The sequence below is a fragment of the Callithrix jacchus genome, chromosome 7, assembly GCF_049354715.1.
Source record: "Callithrix jacchus isolate 240 chromosome 7, calJac240_pri, whole genome shotgun sequence".
Taxonomy (NCBI): domain Eukaryota; kingdom Metazoa; phylum Chordata; class Mammalia; order Primates; family Cebidae; genus Callithrix; species Callithrix jacchus.
In genome coordinates this window covers 90,015,384-90,039,592 of record NC_133508.1, presented here as the reverse complement: position 1 = coordinate 90,039,592, position 24,209 = coordinate 90,015,384, and the positions used below count along the sequence as shown (strand labels likewise).

General features: G+C 43.0%; 2 protein-coding genes across 57 annotated transcripts in view; one reads left to right on the top strand and one right to left on the bottom strand.

Annotated features, from left to right (window-relative positions):
* ECHDC2 (enoyl-CoA hydratase domain containing 2) overlaps positions 1-8,084 on the top strand; it is a 39,011-nt gene extending 30,927 nt beyond the window's left edge. For 9 of the 26 annotated variants that reach the window (XM_054236249.2, XM_078331859.1, XM_054236248.2 and 6 more), the window contains 3 exons: positions 4,854-4,904; positions 6,238-6,285; positions 6,982-7,382. In XM_054236249.2, coding sequence (XP_054092224.1) covers positions 4,854-4,904; positions 6,238-6,285; positions 6,982-7,128 — 246 coding nt within the window. In that variant the 3' untranslated portion in view covers positions 7,129-7,382. Of the gene's footprint in view, positions 1-3,196; positions 4,905-6,237; positions 6,286-6,712 lie in introns of those variants that run through there. The other 17 variants (XM_078331860.1, XM_078331858.1, XM_017974757.5 and 14 more) reach the window with 9 other exon arrangements.
* Positions 8,085-8,567: 483 nt separating this feature from the next.
* Positions 8,568-24,209, bottom strand: part of ZYG11A (zyg-11 family member A, cell cycle regulator) — a 53,649-nt gene continuing 38,007 nt past the window's right edge. For 21 of the 31 annotated variants that reach the window (XR_013520074.1, XR_013520075.1, XR_013520077.1 and 18 more), the window contains 5 exons: positions 24,163-24,207; positions 23,535-23,729; positions 16,392-16,453; positions 15,577-15,674; positions 8,568-8,829 (listed from right to left, as the gene is read on the bottom strand). Coding sequence is in view for 23 of the 31 variants with exons in the window: in XM_078331833.1 (XP_078187959.1) it covers positions 8,666-8,829; positions 15,577-15,674; positions 16,392-16,453; positions 23,535-23,729; positions 24,163-24,207 (564 nt within the window). In the remaining 8 variants the exon portion in view is untranslated. Of the gene's footprint in view, positions 8,830-12,804; positions 12,922-15,576; positions 15,675-16,391; positions 16,454-23,534; positions 23,730-24,162; positions 24,208-24,209 lie in introns of those variants that run through there. The other 10 variants (XM_009001234.5, XM_078331840.1, XM_078331836.1 and 7 more) reach the window with 8 other exon arrangements.

The following is a 24,209-nucleotide window of genomic DNA, read 5'->3' as shown; positions in this document are numbered from 1 at the left end:
CTGAACCCAGGAGGCGGATGTTGCAGTGAGCCAAGATCGTGCCATTGCACTCCAGCCTGGGTAACAAGAGCAAAACTCCGTCTCAAAAGAAAAAAGTATAATGTTGAGGCTAGGTGCGGTGGCTCATGCCTGTAATCACAGCAGTTTGAGATGCCAAGGTGAGCGGATCACCTGAGGTCAGGAGTTCCAAACCAGCCTGGCCAACGTGGTAGAACCTGTCTCTACTAAAAATACAAAAATTAGCTGGGTGAGGTGGCAGCCACCTGTAATCCCAGCTACTCAGGAGGCTGAGGCAGAAGAATGGCTTGAACCTGGGAGGCAGAGGTGGCAGTGAACCAAGATCATGCCATTGCACTCCAGCCTGGGCAACAGAGTGAGACTCCATCTCGAAATAAAAAGAAGAAAAGTATAATTTTGAACAAAAATCCTTTCTTTCCTGTCTCTTAACCCTAATTCTTCTTAAAACAGATCTTCAAGTTGGGGTTAGGGACTATAGCTTTTTGAAAGCATTTGTTGGCTGGGCGTGGTGGCCCATCCCTGTAATCCCAGCACTTTGGGAGGCGGTGGCAGGCGGATCACCTGAGGTCGGGAGTTTGAGACCAGCCTGACCAACACGGAGAAACCCCATCTCCACTAAAAATACAAAATTAGCCAGCCATGGTGGCGGGTGCCTGTAATCCCACTACTTGGGAGGCTGAGGCAGGAGAATTGCTTGAACCCAGGAGGCAGAGGTTTCTGTGAGCCAACATCGCAGCATTGCACTCCAGCCCAGGTGACAGAGGAAAACTGTCTCAAAAAAAAATTTGTTTTGTCTTCTTTTTTTTGTTTCATCATACAGAAATGAAGAGTCTGATACTGTTGCCTAGACAATATTAATGCTGTCAAGTTTCTATCACACTTGGTTAGAAAGTCCCTGAACTAATACAGAACTCTGGGCCACTCAAGGGAGTGGCTGATTTCAGCTTTCACACCTAGACCTATAGACTGTAGGGTTTGTCTTTTTTGCATTAACTAAATAACAATCACAAAATAATTCAGGTTTCCAAATATACTGAAATAATGATACTAAATAATTACTGATATTTTCAGTACTTAAAAGTAGCTTTGCACACCAAAACACCAGTTACCAAAAACAAGTAATTGAGTGAATAATCCCAGAGTTGAGACCTTCTGGGTCAACTTGAAAAACAAACCTTCAACTTTCACCTGTGTTACTGGGTGCTCAGAATAAAGGTTTCTGGAGAGGTGAGGGCCAGGGATGGTGTAGATGACCACCATCTGGTGGACAAACCACTCTGATAGGGTTGCAAATGGTTCCAGAGTTTACTTAGCTCAGAAAAAACTGTCAATATCCACAGTTTGCTAACACTCAGATTTCCTTCTTAAATAGTAAATACACATTACACTTTGAATAATGGATTCAACAGTGTTTTTTTTCTTTTCTTATTAGAGACAGGATCTTGCTCTGTTGCCCCGGCTGGAGTGCAGTGGCACAATTATAGCTTACTGCAGCCTTGAAGCCCTGGGCTCGAGCAATCCTTCCACCTTGGCCTCTGAATAGCTGGGAGTACAGGTGCAAGCTACTGACTTGGCTAGAATTTGGTTGTTTTCACTCACAAACATACGTACATACCATTTTTAAATTTATTTAATAAAAGATTCTTTTTTTTTTCACATAGGGTCTGGCTCTTTTGCCCAGACTGGAGTGCAGTGGCATGATCACAGCTGACTGGAGCATTGACCTTCCAGGTTCAAGTGATCCTCCCACCTAAGCCTCCTGAGTAGCTGAGACTACAGGTGCAAGTCACCACGCCCAGCTAATTTTTTGTGTTTTGTAGAGATGGGATCTCACTGTGATGCCCAGGCTGGTCTCAAACTCTGGGCTCAAGCAATTCTCCTGCCTCAGCCTCTCAAAGCCCTGTGATTACAGGCCTGGGCCACTGTATGTAGCCAAGATTACTTTATTAGGTAATTACCTAATTAATAATACATACTCAGGGCAAGCAAATCTAAATGAACAAAGGAGTAAGAAGAGCATAAAGTAAAAGTCAAAAGCAAAATACTTGTGGCTATCCCAGTTTTAAAAGTGAGTCTCACATCCTAGTAACCCTTCAGTCACAAGCAAACCCAAACAGCCCTTTAAGTTTCCATACTCTTCCAGAAATTTCCATTGCATATGGAGGATGTGTATTATGCATATATGCTTACATATTTAAATAAATTCCTTTTAAAGGCTTAGAGGACAAGAAACATCTTTCAAGCCTAATCTGGTAATTTTAAATATGCATAGTAAAAAATTCAAACATGGAAGAATGTAAAACCAAACCTTTGTTTTATAAGTGAAGGTTTATGTTTTGTTATACAAAAGGAAGGTTTTATATTCCTCCATGTTTGAATCCTGTATTTTTCCCTAAAGGTATGTTGTACCAATATTTTATGCAAATAGAATCATAGTATACATACTAGGGTGCACCTTGCTTTTTTTTCTTTTTTAATTGAGACAGTTTCGTTCTGTTGCCCAGGCTGGAGTGCGGTGGTGCAATCTGGGCTCACTACAATCTCTGCCTCCTGGGTTCAAGCAGTTCTCCTGCCCCAGCCTCCCAAGTAGTTGGGTTTACAGGTGACTGCCACTGCACCTGGCTAATTTTTGTATTTTTAGTATAGACTAAGTTTTGCCATGTTGGCCATGCTGGTCTCAAAGCCCTGATCTCAAGTGTTTCACCCACCTCAGCCTCCCAAAGTGCTGGGATTATAGGCATGAGCCACTACACATGGCCTATTTTTAAAATTTAGTATCTTTTGGAGATTTTTCCATTTCAGTATGTAACTGACTTTTTTTTGAGATGGCATTTTGCTTTTGTTGCCCAAGCTGGAATGCAATGATGCTACTTGGCTCACTGCAACCTCCACTTCCCGGGTTCAAGCAATTCTCCTGCCTCAAACCTCCCAAGTAGCTGGGACTACAGGTGCTACAGACACGCGCCACCAGACCCACCTAATTTTTTCATATGTTTGGTAGAAACAGGGTTTCACCACGTTAGGCCTCCTGAAGTGCTGGGATTACATCGTGAGCCATTGCGCCTGGCCAACTTCATTCTTTTCAACAACTGTACACTCTTATTTGTGGTCTGGATGTGCTGTCATTCAACCACTGCCCTAACAATAAACCTTTCTGTTGTCTTTTTGCAACCACCAGACAGCTGGAGTGAATAACTGCATACAAATCCCTACAGGCCGCAGCTCTGAGAGCATGCACACCAGCACGTTACCAGTTTTTGCCAAATCGCTCTCCCGAGGCATACTCATTTACTTTCCTATCAGTAATGCATGTTAATACTGGTTTCCCCAGTCTTGGCAATAGTGGGCATATTGATACTTTAGTATTTGCTGGTCTGAGGTGAAAGAGCACAGTACCTCACTGTTGATTTGCCTTTCAAAAGTGAACCTGCTGGACATCTTTCACGTTCATAATTCTTTTCTGGTGAACAACCTTTACATACTCTCTGTAAATGGTTTAAAAGTTACTTTATACCAACATTTTTGTAAGTCAAGGAAGTTCATCTGTCCTAAGCATTGCAATTCTTTTTCCCAGTGGTTTTTTTTTTTTGAGAGGAAGTCTCGCTCTGTCGCCCAGGCTGAAGTGCAGTAGCCTGATCTTGGCTCACTGCAACCACTGCCTCTTTAGTTCAAGCGTCCTGCCTCAGCCTCCCACGTAGCTGGGGTTACAGGGGCCCACTACAACACTGGCTAATTTCTGTATTTTTAGTAGAGATGAGGTTTCGCCATGTTGGCCAGGCTGACCTCAAGTGATCCACCCACCTCGGCCTCCCAAAGTGTTGGGATTACAGCCATCAGTCATTGTGCCCAGTCGTTTTTCCCAGTTTTTTACTTTTGTCGTTTATTCACGGCAGTTTTTTCCAATGGAAGTTCTTCATTTTTATGTAGCTAGCCTTTTCACTTAGTTTTTTTTCCTATATAGCATTTATGACAGTCTATTGTGGGATTCATTTATTTCTATGCTAATAGACTTTAAAAATTTACTTTTCCTGAGAAAGTTTTATAAATACTTCAAATAATATGATACAGAAAGTAATTCCTCCTTGCCTGGAAGTGGGGCTGAGACCGGAGTGCTAGGGCTGCTGTGGAAGCAAGGCCAGTGACAAAGCACTGTTGCTTCTATGCGGCTGTATTAAAATGCACCCCCCTCCCCCACCAACCAGGATTTCAACCCAGCCCTATCGACTTGAACACCCAAGTTCCTAACCCTGACTTTCACTCTGCCGGGGTAAAACCTGCTAACCGCTGAGGCTGTCATTTGCTGAGATGAGGTCAAGGAAGGGGGCAACAGTGGCTGGGAGTCTCACCAGTGATTGGATAGACACAGCCAAGTGCTTCACCTCCCTGCACTGCAATCTAACAGCTGTAAAATGGGTATCAGTAATGACACCAGCCTGCAAGTGCAGGTAGCACCATTAGATGAGTCTGTGGGGAGGAAAGCACTTTGTAAACTAGTTACGTTGTCCATGTTGGAAGGATGGGCTGAATGACAAGAAACCCAGAGGGTCAGGGATCAGTCTGGCTTCTTTCATGATAGAAATAATCTCAGCTAACAGGTTATAGGACTAACAATAAAGAAACTATGTGTCAGTAGAATGGCTGGCACTAGACCCAGACATGTGCCTCCCTCCTTCAAAACAAAGCTGTCCACCTAAGAACTGCAACTATCAGCCTTGATACCCTCCTCACACTACACCCAGACATGTGCCTCCCTCCTTCAAAACAAAGCTGCGCACCTAAGAGCTGCAACTATCAGCCTTGATACCCTCCTCAACCAAGACTTTGCTGTTCTCCAGGCCCCCATCGCTGTGCGGCTGGGCAAAGTAGCCATTGACCGAGGAATGGAGGTGAGAGGGTTTCAGGTTGGGATTTGGGTCCACTAAAGTTGGTCATGGCTGGGACACAGTGTTTCAGAGCTCAGACAGGCAACACAGCTGGAAAGAACTCAGGAAGGGGACTCTTCTAACAGACATTGACCTCGCTCTCTACCTCAGTTTACCCATCTGCAAATTGGGTAGATGGAAGTTTGGTCAGATATTATCGTTTATGTTGTATCCTCATCTTTCTCCCCTGGAGAGAGGAGATTGAGATTCAGAAGGGGTAAATGATTTGCCAAAGGTCTCAAAGGAAGTGAGTAGAAAGAACCCAGGACTGTGGCTCCCAGTCCATGCTGTGGTTTGTGCTGGCAGTCAGTAATGTAGCCTCAGGGCAGGACTTGGGGTGATGCCTTGGGTGTGGCTAATCCATCTGTACACCTCAACTCACCCATCCATTCACTTATCACACACTGAATCTAGACCGAAGCTGGGAACTGGAATAGAGAGGAGTTCAACATGGTCACTGTCCCTAAGATGGGAGGGGGAAGATACAGACACAAATCAAGGTTAATGGTACCACGCTGACACCCCAGAGACATTAGAGCTGTGTGGTCCATTATGATGGCCATGTGTGGCTTTTAAATTAAAAAAAAATGTTTAGTTTCTCCTTCACACTAATCACACTTCAAGTGCTTGACAGTCACATGTGGCTAGTGGCTACCATACTGGGTAGTGCTGGGTTAAAGAATGTTTTCTACAGTTGGACTGTGGGAAGGATAATAATTCCAGAGGAAAATTATGAGCAAAAGCAGAGGAGGATAAGCAAGCAGCTAGTCCGGATGAGAGTGACGGAGGAAGACTAAGTTAGAGGCACTGGTGCTGGGCTGTCTGGGTTTAAAGAACTGCTCTTCCACGTACTGTTGTGAACTTTGAAAATTACTTCACCTTTCTATGCCTCAGGTTTCTCAGCTGTAGAACAGGAATAATAACCCTTTCTGTGAAAATTAAGTTTACACACATTAGAAGGAGGCTTTTAAGTGCCAGTCACTGGGGCCCTAGAGGCTGGAGCAATTGTCAGGGGCCAGGTCATAAAGGCTTGGGAATTAACATGAGTGAAGGGAGGTATGGTGAGGCAGCCAGATGGAGAGGAACACTGAACTCTCCTCTGGCGAAACATCTGTCTCCTGTTTATCCCAGCACTGTTTCATCACAGTTGTGAATGGTGTTTCTTCTCCAGAAAGGGAATTCCTTCTCCTAGCTATCTGCTCATATAGAAGTCTGCAGGCAGTAGGGTGGGCTGGCTTCCAGTGTGGGTGAAGATGGACAAGGTCAGACTCATCTAGGGAGCACTTCTTTCTTGCAGGTGGACATCGCCTCAGGGATGGTCATTGAAGGGATATGCTATGCCCAGGTATGTAGCTACCAGCCCATGCCTGCTTGTTAACAGGCTGGGCCAACCTAGAGGGACTTTTGTGGAGTACATGACTGATTTAGCAGGTTCCTCTCAACCCAAACAGTCTGACTGCATCCACCCTCCCTCGTAAGTCACCTGGAGTGGCTTCAGGAGAGCCACAGTGCTTCTCTGGGATTTTTCCCTCAGCCATCTAATATACTGAGGTACATCCTACCCACTTAATGCTGAGAATCACACAACACAGACTTGAAAGAACCGCTTCTTTTGCCTCTGTACCAGCTTCCAGTGTAAAGGCCAGGCTGGAGTTGGGAGGTCAAGGGCTTGATTGTAGCCCACAGGCTGCGTTCAATGTAGGGGGGTGTAAATTTGGGACTGACCTATTGAATCTCTTACTCACAGGTAAGTAAAAAATGCTAATCTCCAGGTTAACAGATATCCAAAATACTGCAACTTGGAGAACCTACTGTGAACCTGGATTCAAAGCCGTATTTCCTGCTGCAAAGAATTTATCTTCTCTACTGCACAGCCTCATGTCAGACCACTGCAGAAGGCATTGAGTTCTCTGGAGGCATGAGAGCAGTGTGCAAGTGGAGGCTAATGCTGATGGGGTACAGAGAATACAAAAGCTGGCCTGTCTTCCCCAGGAGACAAAGCAACAACGGAGGCTTATATCTTTTGTTTTGTTTTTTTGAGACGGAGTTTCACTGTTGTTACCCGGATTGGAGTGCAATGGCACGATCTCAGCTCACTGCAACGTCCACCTTCTGGGTTCAAGCAATTCTCCTGCCTCAGCCTCCCGAGTATCTGGGACTACAGGAACGCACCACCATGCCCAGCTAATTTTTATATTTTTAGTAGAGACGGGGTTTCACCTTGTTGACCAGGATAGTCTCAATCTCCTGACCTTGTGATCCACCCGCCTCGGCCTCCCAAAGTGCTGGGATTATAGGCGTGAGCCACCGTGCCCGGCCTAGCTTATATCTTTACATGGCTCAAGACCAGAGTCCAGAGACAATGGAAACACCTGGACCCCGGCTTTGTCATGGGTTGGACAAGCTTAAGCAACTCTTTTTGGGCCTCTGACCCTGCTCCCCCAATACTAGTATTCTGTACCTTGTTGCAGAACATTCCAACCCGGGACCGGCTGGAGGGCATGGCAGCCTTCAGGGAGAAGCGGCCCCCCAAATTTGTTGGCGAATGACCCCCATTTAACCTTCAGCACGGGAGATGCATGTCCTGAAGAGCAGGATCCAGAAGGAAGTTTTGCAGTGGGACTGCCCTCATCATTTCGCCTCTCCAGGCTTCTATTTCTTCACAAGGATGATGATGGAGATAAAATGGCTGGCGTGATGCCTGGAACCAAGGTGCTGACCCTACCACCTACTGCTACCCTCCTTAGCTTGATTAGACATAATCAATAGAGTTGGATTTGCTTTGGAATATTTAACTACTGCCAGGCCTTTTTCTACTTGAATGATAACGAATTAAAATAGATCCCTCTTGGTCTTGGTATCATTGGCTCTCAGCCTCTGACCTCTCTTCTCTCAGTTATCAGGCACTCACCAGAGATGTCAAGAGATTTTAAGATACTCCTAGTTTCTTCCCTTGGACCATAGAGGTAATAAACTCTGATACTGGTTGAACATGTGTCAGGAGTCAGACTGCAGATCCCAGTCTCTGCTAGTTACTCACTGTATAACCTTGGACAAATTGTTTCAACACTCTGGGCCTCAGCTTCCTCGCCTACAAAATGAAACTTGTGAAGATTCAGCATAATAAAAACATCTCATATTCAATAAGTATGTTGTAATTGTTAACATACAATGTTTTCGTGAGGACCAAATGAAATCATCACTGTGAAACCCTTTTATAAACTATAGGGTGGCAGAAAAATCTTTTTTTTTTTGAGACAGAGTCTTGCTCTGTCACCCAGGCTCCAGGCTGAGTGCAGTGGTACAATCTCAGCTCACTGCAGCTTCCACTTCTCAGGTTCAAGCAATCCTCCCACCTCAGCCTCTGGAGTAGCTGGTACAGGCACATGCCACCATGCCCGGTTACTTTTACTAGGGAAAAGTAACTGGCATAGCTGTTCCAACACAAGCTCCCAGGCCTTCCCAGAGTCCACAGTTTGAGTCTTCAAAATTGCCGCTGAAAAGGCGCCCTCAGAATGAGTCCAACTTGACTTGGGATTACAGCTATTATACAAATCCAACCTTTTGTAATGTATATAAAATAAAATCAACAATGAAAGACCAATAAGACAGCCAACTCACAAACTCCAACAATAACTGGTTTCAATATTTAACTACTGCCAGGGCAGAACACCTGACAGGGAGAAAGAGCACATCTCTGAAGTCCCTGAGGTACAGAAGGGCATTCAACACAGTGAGGGCCGCTGGTAATTCATGAAATGCATTCTGAAGTCATCCAGAATGGAGGCTGCAATCTGCTGTGCTTGGGAGGTTGCCTCACTGTGCTCCTGGATATCACACAAAAGCTGCAATCCTTCTTCTTCAACTAACATTTTGCAGTATTTGCTGGCTGAAAAAAAATCAGAGACACTCCATGGACAACTAGCATTTTAAATATTCCGTTGTCACCACATTCACCTTTCTAAAGTAAGAATACAAAGGTTTAAGCCCTTTGGCGCAAGAATTAACAGATAAAATGAGTCAATTCTAAAGAAGTATGTCAAAACTTAAATAATGCTCAGCTCATATGATGAGATAACAGATGCTCATTTTAGTATGTTTACTTCGAGACAACTCTGTGCTTCAAACATCTTTTTTTTATTTTTGAGGCAGAGTTTTGCTTTTGTTGCCCAGGCCGGAGTGCAGTGGTACAATCTCTGCTCGCTGAAACTTCCGCCTTCCAGGTTCAAGCAATTCTCCTGCCTCAGCCTCCAAAGTAGCTGGGATTACAGGTGCCTACCACATCTGACTAATTTTTTTGTTCTTTTTAGTAGAGACGGGTTATCACCATGTTAGTCAGCTGACCTCAGGTAATCCACCTGCCTTAGCCTCCCAAAGTGCTGGGGTTACAGGCGTGAGTCACCAGGCCTGGCCCAAACATCTTTAATTCTAATTAAATGATGCTGAAAACACCAGATGTTAAATAAAATATAATTCATTAAAAAAAAAAAAAGGGGAGGTGAGGTGGGAAAAAATATATATATACATAATTCATACATTTTTAAATGCATAGATGAATGTACAAACTAAAGGAATTTTCTGGGAGCTGGAAACGAAGAGCACTTCAGCTAATGTAAGCTAACCTGTGGCAGAAAGAAACTGGTAGTTTTAGTAATCAAGGCATTTAAATTTCAGCTTGCTGATTTTGAAGCAAAATCCACGCATAAAAGTAGACCCTTGAAGGGTTAGATAAGAGAAGGGATAAGATACTGAAGCACCTCTGCTGTGGACTGGGCTCTAGGGGTAAATGGGAGTAGGAGAGGAGAAATCTTTCCTGAAAGCTCATGACCACAATCCCAAGTGGGTAATAGGGTTTGAATTTACACTACCTGAATGTTGCTGAGAAATTAATATATTCAGTAGCACAGTCCTAATAAAAATGATAAAAAATTTAAAAAAGAAATTAATATAAAAAAACTAGCACAAGCCTAGGGAAACCTCTGGAGCGTTTCACAGAAGCAAATAACTGCTGAAGGGACATGTCAATCCATTCTAAAATGAATTTTCACAGAAAAAAAAGCCTTGCTAAAGTTGACTTCATAATCTAAAACTGCCTCCCCCACATAACACATAAGATCACATAGACCACAAATTACTTTTAAAGAAGAAACAATAGGAATATTTGAAAAAGAAGCAAATAAAATGTACAGACATATAAAAATGTATCACTGAAATTAAAGGCTTAGTCTAAGAGCAGATTTAGACCCAGTTGGTCAGGTGCGGTGGCTCATGCCTGTAATCCCAGCACTTTGGGAGGCCAAGGTGGGAGGATCACCTGAGGTCAGGAGTTCAAGACAAGCCTGGCCAACATGGTGAAACCCCATCCCTACTAAAAATACAAAAAATTGGCCAGGCCTAGTGGTGGCCACCTGTAATACCAGCTACTCAGGAAGCTGAGGCAGGAGAGTCACTTGAACCTAGGAGGCGGAGGTTGCAGTGAGCAGAGATCATGCTGCTGTACTCCAACCTGTGCAACAAGAGTGAAACTCCATCTCAAAAAAAGAAAAGACTTAGACCCAGTTAAAAAGAAATAGGATGGGCATAGTGGCTCACGCCTGTAATCCCAGCACTTTAGGATGCCTGGGTGAGAGGATCAAGGCAATGTAGTGAGACCGTGTCACCACAAAAAATAAAAAATTAACTGGGTGTGGTGCTACACACCTGTAGTCCCAGCTACTCAGGAGGCTGAAGTGGGAAAGTCACCCGAGCCCAGGAGGTTGAAGCTGCAGGTGAGCTGTGACTATGCCACTGTATTCCAGCCTGGGTGACAGAGTGATACTCTGTTCCAAAAAAAAAAAAGAGAGAAAAAGAAAAATTACCTATCAAGAAATGATAATTAGGATGACAGTGGACCCCAAAAACAGTGATAAAAAATAATGGAAATGGCCAGGCGCCATGGCTCATGCCTATAATTCCAGCACTTTGGGAGGTTGAGGTGAACATCTGAGGTCAGGAGTTTGAGACCGGAATGGCCAACATGGTTAAACTGGTCTCTACTAAAAACAAAAAATTAGACGGGGGAGGTGGCGTGCACCTGTAGTCCCAGCTACTCAGAAAGCTGAGGCAGGAGAATCGCTTGAACCCGTGAGGCAGAGATTTCACCACTGCACTCCGGCCTGGGCAACAAAGTGAGACTACCATCTCAAAAAAAAGAAAATAGGCTGGGTATGGTGGCTCACACTTGTAATCCCAGCACTTTAGGAGGCTGAGGCAGGCAGATCACAGGTCAGGAAACCCCGTCTCAACTAAAAATACAAAAATTAGCCAGGCATGGTGGCGCACACCTCTAATCCCATCTACTCAGAAGGCTGAATCACTTGAATCCAGGAGGCAGAGGTTGTGGTGAGCTGAGATGACACTCCTGTGCGGCAAAGTGAGACTCCATCTCAAAAAATATATATATATAAACGAAGTAGAACTAAAATATACTGATTAGCCATGTTCTTGGATAGAAATACACATTTGTGTGACATGGCGGCTCATAACTGTAATCCCAGCACTTCAGGAGGTTGAGGCAGGAGGATCGTTCAATCACAGGAGTTCACAACTAGCTTGGGCAACATAGCAAGACCCTGCCTCTTTTTGTTTTGAGATTTATTTTTTTAATATTTTTTATTTAAAAGGAAAAAAAAAGGAGGTAGTGGTGGGGGGAAAAAAAGGCACGGTGACTCATACCTGTAATCCCAGCCCTTTGGGAGGCCGAGGTGGACAGATCTCCTGAGGTCAGGAGTTCGAGATTAGCCTGACGAACATGGAGAAACCCTGTTTCTACTAAAAATACAAAATTAGCTGGGAGTGGTGGTGCATGCCTGTAATCCCCGCTACTTGGGAGGCTGAGGCCAGAGAACTGCTTGAACCCAGAAGGTAGGTTGTGGTGAGCCAAGATCACACTATTGCACTACAGCCTGGGTAACAAGAGCGAAACTTCATCTCAAAATAACAATAATTAATTAATTTTTAAAAAATATTTGGCTGGGCGTAGCGGCTCACGCTGATAATCCCAGCACTTTGGGAGGCCGAGGCAGGTGGATCACAAGGTCAAGAGATCGAGACCATCCTGATCAACAAGGTGAAACCCCGTCTCTACTAAAAATACAAAAATTAGCTGGGCATGGTGGCGCGTGCCTATAATCCTAGCTACTCAGGAGGCTGAGGCAGGAGAATTGCTTGAACCCAGAAAGCAGAGGTTGCAGTGAGCCGAGATCGCACCATTGCACTCCAGTCTGGGTAACAACAGCTAACTCTGTCTCAAAAAAAATATATATATATATATTTTTAAGAAATATTCATTGCCATAGAAATGGGAATTCTCTTTAGGTTGACTTATAAATAAAACATAATGCTGATTAAAATATTGTAAGGGTTGCTTTTTTTGAGGAGAACTCCAGGCATGGTGGTGTACGCCCGAAGTCCCAGCTATTTGGGAGGCTGAGGTGAGAGGATCACCTGAGCTGAGACTGCAGTGAGCTGTGATCAAGCCACTGCACTTCAGCTTGGGCAACAAAGTGAGACCCTGTCTCAAACATAAAACAAATAAAATTTAATAAATGTTTAAAATAAGATGCTGTGCCCTTCTAGTTGTTGTGAAGATTAAATGAGTTACTCATAAAGTGCTTTCAACATTGCCTGGCACATGTACTCAATTGAATTCTATTTGCAGTTAGTTTCTCCTGTTTTAACTGTATATTGGAGTCTATTTCAGGGCCATTCTGATCCAATCATCTGCTATCTATTCACATGTCAGACCACTCATGGCACCGTTTTATAATGTTAAGTCAAGTCTACAGGCAAGCTCCTAAAAATCACATCTTGCCTTCTTTCTTACCTTAGAGACAAGAGTCTTGTTCTATTCCCCAGGCTCGAAGTAGGCAGTGGCATGATCATGGCTGTGGCCAGGAACTCCTGGAATCAAGTGATCCTGTTGTCTTGGCCTCCTGAATTGCTGGGATTACAAGTGTGAGCCACCATGCTGAACCCATAAGAAAACATTTTTCTAGCCAGGCACGGTGGTTCATGCCTGTAATCCCAGAATGTTGGGAGGCTAACATGGGTGGATCATGAGGTCAGAAGTTCGAGACCAGCCTGACCAACAGGGTGAATCCCCATCTCTAACAAAAACACAAAAATTAGCCAAGCATGGTGGCACACACCTGTAATCCCAGCTACTCAGAAGGCTGAGGCAGGAGAGTTGCTTGAACTTGGGACGTGGAGGTTGCAGTGAGCTGAGACTGTGCCACTGCACTTCAGCCTCAGCAACAGAGCAAGACTCTGTCTCAAAAAAAAAAAAAGAAATAAATAAATAAAACATTTTTCTGACTGCGCGCAGTGGCTCATGCCTGTAATTCCAACACTTTGGGAGGCCGAGGCAGGTCGATCACCTGCGGTCATGAGTTTGAGACCAGCCTGGCCAACATGGTAAAACTCCATCTCTAACAAAAATACAAAAATTAGCCAGGCATGGTGGCAGGCACCTGTAGTCCCAGCTACTCGGGAGGCTGAGGCAGGAGAATTGCTTGAACCCAGGAGGCAGAAGTTGCAGTGAGGCGAGATCACACACAAATTGCACTACTCCAGCCTGGGCAACAAGAGTGAAACTACGTCTCAAAAAGACAACAAATACTTTTCTTTGTTAGTTCTTTCCTGTTAAATCTGTCAGAAGAACTTTAGAATAATTTTCAGATCCTCCCTCTCTTACCTATTCATTTGAATTGTATTACAGTAACAAACTGAAAAGAAGTGACATCTATATACCTAATAGGTCTTTCCATCTTAGAACAGGGTATGTTCTCATAATTATTTCAGGCTTTTAAATTATCTCAGTTTTCCACATATATTCTCATTACTTGTTAAAGGCATTTTAAAATATTTATGTTTTTGTTAATAATGTCAGTGGTGGTAGCTTTTCCCTTAATTACATTTTCTGGTTTTTGCTGGCATTATAAAACAATTGGTCTTTATATACTTGCTTTACAGCTAGTTGACATGCTCAACTTTTAATTCTAAAAGTTGTCTCTTAGGTTTTCTATTATAAAATAGCTTGTATCTCCTGTAATACAATGAAAATTTCTATCTATCTATCTATCTATCTATCTATCTATCTATCTATCTATCTATCATCTATTTATTTATTTTGAGACAGAGTCTCACTCTTGTTACCCAGGCTGGAGTGCAATGGCACGATCTTGGCTCACCACAACCTCCGCCTCCTGGGTTCAGGCAATTCTCCTACCTCAGCCTCCTGAGTAGCTAGGATTACAGGCACGTGCCACCATGCCCAGCTAATTTTTTGTATTTTTTAGTAGAGACGGGGTTTCACCATGTTGACCAGGATGATCTCAATCTCTTGACCTCGTGATCCACCCGCCTAGGCCTCCCAAAGTGCTGGGATTACAGGCATGAGCCACTGCGCCCGGCCCAATGAAAAGTTTTATAACAATTCTCAGCAGAGGATATAAACTGAAAATTCTCAAAGGGGATTTTATTTTTTTTTTTTTTAAGAAAAAGTGCAGTGACACTATCACAGCTCACTGCAGCCTCGAACTTCTGAGCTTAAGGGATACTTCCACCTTAGCTTCTCAAGTAGCTGCTACAATAGGTGCATGCCATGCACACCTGGCTAATTTTTTAATGCTTTTTAGAGGTGGGGTCTTGCTGTGTTTCCCAGGCTGGTCTCAAAATCCTGGCCTCAAGTGATCTCATGCCTCGACCTCTCAAAGTGCTATAATCTTAGCACTTTGGGAGATCCCTCACCTGGCCTCAAAAGGGATTTTAAACAGCAAAACATGTAAAAATACTTAATTTGTCTGGGAAATAACCTGACTCCTGGCCTATCAGTCTCCCATAGACCATTATACAGAAGCAGATCCATGTTTTACTAAAGGAAGAGTGTCAGCAATAAACTGTTGAGTGAAAAGACAAAACTATAGGACAGCATGCACAGAATGAGCACATTTTGTTTAAATATGTATTTCATGCCACTAATCCCAGCACTTTGGGAGGCCAAGGGGGGTGGATCACGAGGTCAAGAGATCAAGACTATCCTGGTCAACATGGTGAAACCCCGTCTCTACTAAAAATACAAAAAAAAATTAGCTGGGCATGGTGGCACGGGCCTGTAGTCCCAGCTACTCGGTAGGCTGAGGCAGGAGAATTGCCTGAACCCAGGAGGCAGAGGTTGCGGTGAGCCGAGATCGCACCATTGCACTCCAGCCTGGGTAACAAGAGCGAAACTCCACCTCAAAAAAATAAATAAATAAAATAAATATACATTTCATATATACAGTATATACTAAATACAGCATGGATATAGAAATGTATCTGGAAGATTAGTTATCAAATTATTAATGGTGCCTGTCTGTGGGGAATACAAGTAGGAGCAAACTTTTACGTTCTATTTTGCTTGCTATCTACCCTCAAATGGATTACTAATTCTGCAGCATTGTTTTAAGGTAGTAGTATCTTTTCTCAGTTTCTTTTTAAACACAGCTAAATACAGAGGACAGAGGTAGACAATTTTTGCACATCCATCTCGAACTTATTCATTACACAGAAAAACAGCTGGAAAACTATTATGTTTTGAATATAGTTAAATACATACGATTTTTACTGCAGACGTGATACACAGCCCATACTGCCCAGAGCTGAACCTCTGGTTGAGAGAAGTTGCCAAGGAGCGGGAAAAATGTCTTTAAAGATCTTTTAAAAAAAAGTAAGTACAAAGATGTTAATCCAGAACTCAGGCCAGTGTTCAGGGATATAATAATTTATACTATATAATTTATAATAACATATAATTTTCACGGCTGGGTGTGGTGGCTCACACCTGTAATCCCAGCACTTTAGGAGGCCAAGACAGGTGGATAACTTGAACTCAGGAATTTAGGACCAGCCTAGGCAACAAGGCCCCCACCCCTCGTCTCTACAAAAAATAAATAAATTAGCTGGGCCTGGTGGCGCACACCTGTGGTCTCAGCTACACAGGAGGCTGAAGTGGGAGGATCACTTGAACCTGGGAAGTCAAGGGTGCATTGAGATGTGATCATGCCACTGCATCCCAGCTCCAGCCTGGGCAATAGAGTGAGACTCTATCTCAAAGGGTTGGAAAAAAAAAAAAAAAAGAACTTTCAACATTTTCCCTGCAGGGTCCATTCCTCACTGTGACTGAGCATACAGTGAAGCTATTATTTGAGAAACTGCATTCTGTTAGACATTTTATACATTCAATATCTCATTGCATACTCAATCTTACACACTGTCAGCCTCATTTTACAGTCAAGGAAAACTGACTTTCTAGAAATACTTTCCCACTATCCCAGAGAAATAGGATTTGAACATAAGTCTAACTGACTCTAATACATTATCACTGTATCACTGAGTAAAGCCTTTAAGAAAAGCATAACATCATGAAATTACCTATAGGTCACTAGTGCTGTCATCTTACAACTTGAACTTGTCCAATTCTGGATAGTTGAATGCTACTCAAGAAAAAAAAAAAAACAGAGAAACCAAGATTCAAATATTGTATTCCACCATTTACAACAAAATTTTTCAAAACCTGGGAATGATTGAACAAATTTGGATACATCTACTTGGCAAAATACCAATCACATAACCATTATACACACAAAACATATTAACATGTGGGAAAAATTTCAATAACAAGGGGCATCTATTTAAAGACACTGGACCGAGTCATTTACTTCTACTCCCTCAGGAAACCCATTACCAGAAAGTAAACACAAGGAACAATGCACATGGAAAAATGGTAACTAATTTAATATCTAGCGCTGGGAAAGGTTAAAACAAACCAATTTGAAGAGAACCCCTCAGAGACTGAAAAGTACATGGTACATGAGGTACTTCCTGAAATGAAATTAGAGGTAGGGTTGAAAATAAAAGGACTGGGCCAGGCGCAGTACCTAATGCCTATAATCCTAGCACTTTAGGAGACTGAGATGGGTGATCACCTGAGATCAGGAGTTCAAAACCAGCCTAGCCAACATGGTGAAACTCCATCTGTACTAAAAAATACAAAAATTAGCCAGATGTGGTGGCATGTGCTTGTAATCCCAGCTACTCAGGAGGCTGAGTCAGGAGAATCAGTTGAACCTGGGAAGTGGAGGTTGCAGTGAGCCAAGATAATAGTACTGCACTGTACTACACTCCAGCCTGAGGGACAGAGCATGACTCCATCTTGGGGGCGGCGAGAAAAAGAAAAGAGAAGGACCGGTTCAAAGGATTAGGACTGCCAGATTTCTTCTGTGATCCTTAATAAAAATGTCTGGACTGGGCAACCCCATAAACAATTCAGCGTGGGAACACTGTTGCTAAAAGCAGGGGTCTGTCTGGAGTTAAAATTTAAATACTAAATGATGGAATTCCCTGCCACTGAACTCTATTATTAGGCTTTTAGACTACTGGAAATGAAGCCTATAATTTTTTTTTTTTGAAGATGGATTTTTATTCTTGTTGCCCAGGCTGGAGTATGATGGCATGATCTCGGCTCACTGCAACCTACAGTTTCTGGGTTCAAGCAGTTCTCCTGCCTCAGCCTCCCAAGTAGCTGGGATTACAGGTGCCCATTACCATCCCTGGCTAATTTTTGGTTTTGTATGTATATATGTATGTATGTATGTATATATTGACTGACTGAGACAGAGTCTCGCTCTGTCACCCAGGCTGGAGAGCAGTGGCATGATCTCTGCTCACTAAAGCCTCCCTCTCCCAGGATCAAGTGATTCTCCTGCCTCAGCCTTCCGAGTATGTGCGATAACAAGCATGTACCACCACGCTCAGCTATTTTTTGTACTTTTAGTAGAGACAGGGTTTCACCATGATGGCCAGACTGCTCTCAAACACCTGACCTCAGATGATCCACCAGCCCTGGCCTCCCAACATACTGGAATTACAAGCATGAGTCACTGCACGCGGCCAGACTTATAGTTGTCACATAAAAGAATACAAGGTTCTTCTCGAGGTTCCAACCAGTGTAGTACAAAAGATCTAAAAACACTGATCAGGGAACACCTATTAACCCTAGGCTAGGCGTGTAATCCCTGTAATCCTAGTGTCAGGCCTCCATGTGCAAGACCCAGAAAGTCAAAAGTCCTGCCTGCCTTAGCTGATCACAGCCCCCAACACACCCCTGATCAACTGATCATTATCCCTGACTGCCCAGCGGAGCCGCAAGCCATAAGCTTCCCCTCACCCCACCTTGCCATCTTAACTGTTATTATGATCATGTGAGTACTACTCACCCCACCCTGCCATCTTAACTACTTACACCTTACCCCCATTGCCACTGTAACTGAACTTATGGTAATATATACTCCTTGCCCCTACCCCCACCACTGTAACTGATCTTACCCCTGCCCCCTCCCAAAAAGATTTGCCCCAACCTATAAAACCAACTCCTATCCCATTGCCCTTCGCTAACACCCTTTTCGGCCTTAGCCCACCTGCACCCAGGTGAATAAACAGCCATGTGGCTCATACAAAGCCTGTTTGGGGAGTCTCTTCATTCAAAGTGTATTTTTAACACCCAGCACTTTGGGAGGCTGGGGCAGATGGATCACCTGAGGTCAGGAGTTCAAGACCAGTCTGACCAACATGGTGAAACCCTGTCTCTACTAAAAAATATAGATAGATAGATATACACACACACAAAAATTAGCTGGGCTTGGTGGCAGATGCCTGTAATCCAAGGTACTTGGGAAGTGGAGGCAAGAGAATCACTTGAACCCAGGAGGCAGAGGTTGCAGTGAGCTTAGATCAAGCCATTGCACTTAAGCCTGGCAACAGAACAAGACTCTGAAAAAATCAAAGAAATCGGTTGGGTGTGATGGTTCATGCCTGTAATCCCGGCACTTTGGGAGGCTGGGGAAGGAGAATCACTTGAACCCAGAAGGTGGAGGTTGCAGTGAGCCAAGATCGCACCTCTGCACTCCAGCCTGGGGAACAAGAGCGAAACTCTGTCTCAACGAAAGAAAAAGAGATCAACTCTACAGTGAAGCCCACAGCTAACATATTATACCTGTCTGCAGTTTTCAAGCAGTCCCCTCTTAGCTGTCCCACAGACAGCTCAGGATCACCATAACTTTAAGAAAAAAATCTAACACAAAATAACAAAGGAAATAGGAAAAAAAGTAATTTGCAGGAAACAAGCCTTGGAGGGACAGGAAAACTTAAGAAAGTAAAAATTAGGCTGGCCATGAGCTCATACATGTAATCCCAGCACTTTTGGAGGCCGAGGCAGGGGGATCCCTGGAGGTCAGAAGTTTGCCACTAGCCTGGCCAATGAGGTGAAACCCTATCTCTACTAAAAATACAAAAGTTAGCCAGGTGTGGTGGCACGCAGCTGTAGTCCCAGCGACTTGGGAGCTGAGGCGGGAGGATCACTTGAACCCAGGAGGTGAAGGTTACAATGAGCCAAGATCACACCACTGTACTCCAGCCTTAGGCAACAGAGCAAGACTCCATCTCAAAAAAACAAAAATATTTTTTTTAATTGGCCAGGCCAGTGACTCATGTCTGTAATCATAACTCTTCGGGAGGCCGAGGCAGGTGGATCACTTGAGATCAGGAGTTCCAGACCAGCCTGGCCAACATGGTAAAACCCCATCTCTACTAAAAACACAAAAATTAGTCAGGTGTCGTAATGCACACCTGTAATCCCAGCTTCTTAAGAGGATGAGGCAGGAGAATCACTTGAACCCGGGAGGCAGAGTTGCAATGAGCCGAGATTGCATCACTGCACTCCAGGCAAAAGAGTGAGACCCTGTCTCAAAAAAATAAAATAAAATTTAAAATTATCATTATTACATTCAAAGAGATAAAAGAAAAATATATAAGCTATGAAACAAAAACAGGATATTATATTTTTAGATGATTCAGAATAAAAGAGATAAATGAGATAGATATAAAAGAATGAGTCTGAAAAGGCCAACAACCCAGAAAAAAATTAAAGAAATTTCCCAGGAAGGAAATGAGCTTCCTGACTGATAAGTACCCAACACAATATAAGAAAATAAACCCGGGGAACGATCCAAGATGGCCGATTGCTAACATCCCGGGATTGCAGCTCTCAGAGAAGGTGTGGAGAACTAGAGGACGCCACACTTTCAGACAAATTCTGGTCGCTCATGGAGCAGAAGATCCCCCAGTGGAGGAAACACACGAGTCGCCAGCGCGACTCTCGTGGCCGGCGCAGCGGTTCTGCTGGCACCTCGGCATGGCAGCTCTCGGAGCAGAGTAAACAGGACTGGAGGACCCACATGGGCCCCCAGAACGACACCAGAGCCCGGCGCAGCGGCTGTGACGGCACCTCGGCGCAGAGTAAACAGGACTGGTTCCCCTTCTGAACGAGGTTTGGAGCCCCAGGAAGGCAGAGTCGCCTAGTACAGACACAAGAAGGAAGCCAGACAGGAGAATCCTGGGAAGAAAAGCACCATCAGTTTTTACGCCGCTGCTCTGGCCCTGGGAACTGACAACCTGGACGTCCACTCAAGAGACCTAATCTGAAAGTTGGTGAATTCAAAGACGACAGGAGGATAAATTTACAATGACAGGAAGAAACCAGCGTAAAAAGGCTGAGAATACTCAAAGTCAGAACGCCTCTCACTCTAAAGATGATCACAGTTCCACATCAACAATGGAACAAGGCTTGATGGAGAAAGAGCGCATCCCGATGACAGAATCACTCTTCAAGGAATGGATAATAACAAACTTCGGTGAGTTAAAAGAACATGTTGTAGCCCAACGTAAAGAAACTAGGAGCTTTGAAAAAAGGTTTGATGAAATCCTATTGAGAATAGACAACTCAGAGCGGAGTATGAGTGAATTAATGGAACTGAAGAATACAATACAGGAACTCCGAGAAGTATGCACAGGTTTAAACACTCGAATTGTTCAAGCAGAAGAAGGGATATCAGAGGTCAAAGTCCAACTTAATGAAATAAAACGTGAAGAAAAGATTAGAGAAAAAAGGATAAAAAGGAATGAGCAAAGTCTTCAAGAAATGTGGGACTATGTGAAAAGACCAAATTTACGTTTGATGGGTATACCTGAATGCGACGGAGAGAATGAATCCAAGCTGGAAAATACCCTTCAGGATATTATTCAGGAAAATTTTCCTAAACTAGCAAAGCAGGTCAACATTCAACCCCAGGTAATACAGAGAACACCACAAAGATATTCCTCAAGAAGAGCAACCCCAAGGCACATAATCGTTAGATTCACCAGGGTTGAAACAAAGGAGAGGATACTAAGGGCAGCCAGAGAGAAAGGTCAGGTTACCCACAAAGGCAAGCCTATCAGACTTACAGCAGATCTCTCGGCAGAAACTCTACAAGCCAGAAGAGAGTGGGGGCCAATATTCAACACCCTCAAAGAACAGAACCTTCAGCCCAGAATTTCATATCCAGCCAAACTAAGCTTCACAACTGAAGGAAAAATAAAATCTTTTATGAACAAGCAAGAACTCAGAGATTTTATTACCACCAGGCCTATTTTACAAGAGCTTCTGAAAGAAGCATCACACAGAAAGAAACAACCAGTATTAGCCTTTCTAAAAATACACCAAAAAGTAAAGAGCACCAACATAAAGAAGAATTTACATCAACAAATGGATAAAACAGCCAGTCAACATCAAATGGCAGTAACTCTAAATTTAAATCGACTAAATCCCCCAATCAAAAAACACAGCCAAAACCCTACCGCATGTTACATCCAGACCTGTTTCACATGCAAGGATACACAAAGACTCAAAACAAAGGGATGGAGAAAGATTTACCAACCAAATGGAGAGCAAAAATAAATAATAAATAAATAAAAAGCAGGAGTTGCAATTCTCATATCGGATAAAATAGATTTTAAAGCAACAAAGATATAGTGGTAAAAGGATCAATGCAACAACAAGAGCTAACGATCCTAACACCCAGATACATAAAGACTTATTAGACTCAATGAGACAGAAAATTAATAAGGATATCAAGGACTCTAACTCAGATCCAGAACAAGTAAACTTAATAAATATTTATAGAGCTCTCCACTTCAAATACACAAAACATACATTCTTGTCAATACCACATCACACCTACCCATAAGTTTAAATGAAATAATTGGCCATTATTAATACCCAATGTTTTTCAGAATAAAGCAATATTTCCATTTACTCTCCCTCTTTCTCCTCCTCTTTCTTCCTCTCCTTTACTTATTTTTTTCTTTCCTTCTCTCAAAAAAAAGAAATCAACTTGTAAACCTCTAGATCCAGGTTGGCAATGTCTCTCTCATTGCTTGATTTCCTTCCTTCCCTTCCCTCCTTCCTCCCTACCTGCCTTCCTCCCCCCCTCCCAAAAAAGAAAAAAAACCCAGAGGAAAAAAATTAATAAAAAATAAATTAAAAATGAAAATAAACCCACAAGGCACACCATTTCTGAGCACCCGAAGACAAAGGACAAAAGTCTTAAAGCTTAAAAAGAATTCGCACAGGAGTTCTCGACAGTGACACTGAGAAGTAAAAGACAATGGAGCAAACATTCTGAAGGAAAAAGCTAGAATTCTGTACCCAGCCCTTTGATCAATTAAATATGAGGGTAAAATAAAGGTCTTTTAAACTGGTATGGTCTCATTTTCATGCCACTCTTCTTAGAAAGCTACTGAGATTATGATCCAACAAAAAGTAGGAGTAAACCAAGAAACAGGAAGGCACATATGCCCGGAAACGTGGAATCCAACACACCAGAGGCCAAGGGAATCCCCCAGGATGACAGTAAAGGTATATCCAAGGATGACAGCAATACAGCATAAACTATATACAAAACAGTCAGACCACATGGAAGGAACGCAAAGGCTCTAGGAAAGAAAATCCTGAGGTGAAGTGTACAGAATATGTAGGAAGATTTATACCTTGAGTATACACTTGGAAAGGCTGTGCACAGAAACAGTGAGAAAAAGAATCTTAGTTTCCCAAAGTGGGAAAATGAATTGATAGATTCCTAAAGCTACGAAGTCAAGAACAGCAGCATAATATGTTATTTAGAAATAAGGAAGTTGGCCAGGCACAATGGCTCAAGCGTATAATCCCAGCACTTTGGGAAGCCAAGGCAGGCAGACTGCTCAAGCTCAGGAGTTTGAGAAAAGCCTGGCCAACATGGTCAAACCCCATTAACAAAAAAATTTAAAAATTAGCTGGGCATGGTGGCACACACCTGTAGTCCCAGCTACTTGGGAGGCTGAAGAGGGAAGACCCCCTAAGCCTCAGAGGTTGAGGCTGCAGTGAGCTAAGAATCATGCCACTGCGCTCCACCCTGGGAGACAGACCCTGTCTCAAAAAAAAAAGAAAGAAAGAAGAAAGTAAATAGTTTTAAAAAGAGCTAATGGGAAAGAGGACTGGAATAAGTCATATGCAACAAAATGTTAACAGAGATAGTTCTGGGTGGAAAGATATGGGTTAGTAATAAATTTTTCTAATTTTCTATAACTATCATAATTTAGAAAGCTACATTTTCTGTAATTAGAGATTACTCTGGATTTTGCAAAGAAGCGTGGTTCCTATACCAGATCTTGCAGAAGAATACGCCTCTGGACGTCACGGGATATCCAAAGCCATCTGTCAGATGTCAGGTGGGCTATGATACCTGCAGCAAAATAGCTGACTTCCATTTCTCTGCTCCAGAGTAAACTGTTGATATGCTTCAGCACATCTTCAGTCACCAGCTTGGAAGAAAGCTCTCTGACTTCTGCTATGTTGTTCTGTAGGTCAGATGGAACAGAGAACACCAGAGACAAGAAGGTGGGAGACAATCAGGAATTGGCTTTTTTCACTTTCCTGTTTCTCAGGTCACATAAATTCAGAACACTTATTCCTATGCCTGCCTCCGGCTCAAGCTAGCCTAATACCCACAATCCAACTCCCTTGATGAGGATGATCTTTAACAACAATTACTGAAGAAGCACTTACTAAGTACCAGGCACAGTGCTAGATAAATAAAATTGTCTTTTTATCTACCTTATCTCATTTAATCTTTAAAATACTACAAAGAAATGTGACACTAAGCAAAACAAACTTGTCAGGTTCACACTGCTAATAACTGGATGAACTAGAATACAAATCATAGTAGATACTATATAAGTGTTAGGTTTTGTTTTTAAACAACTAAAATTAATTCAAAGTAATTCACCTTACCAAAAGACCAAGTACTTTGCTTTGTATTGCTGACTCTGAAAAGGTCT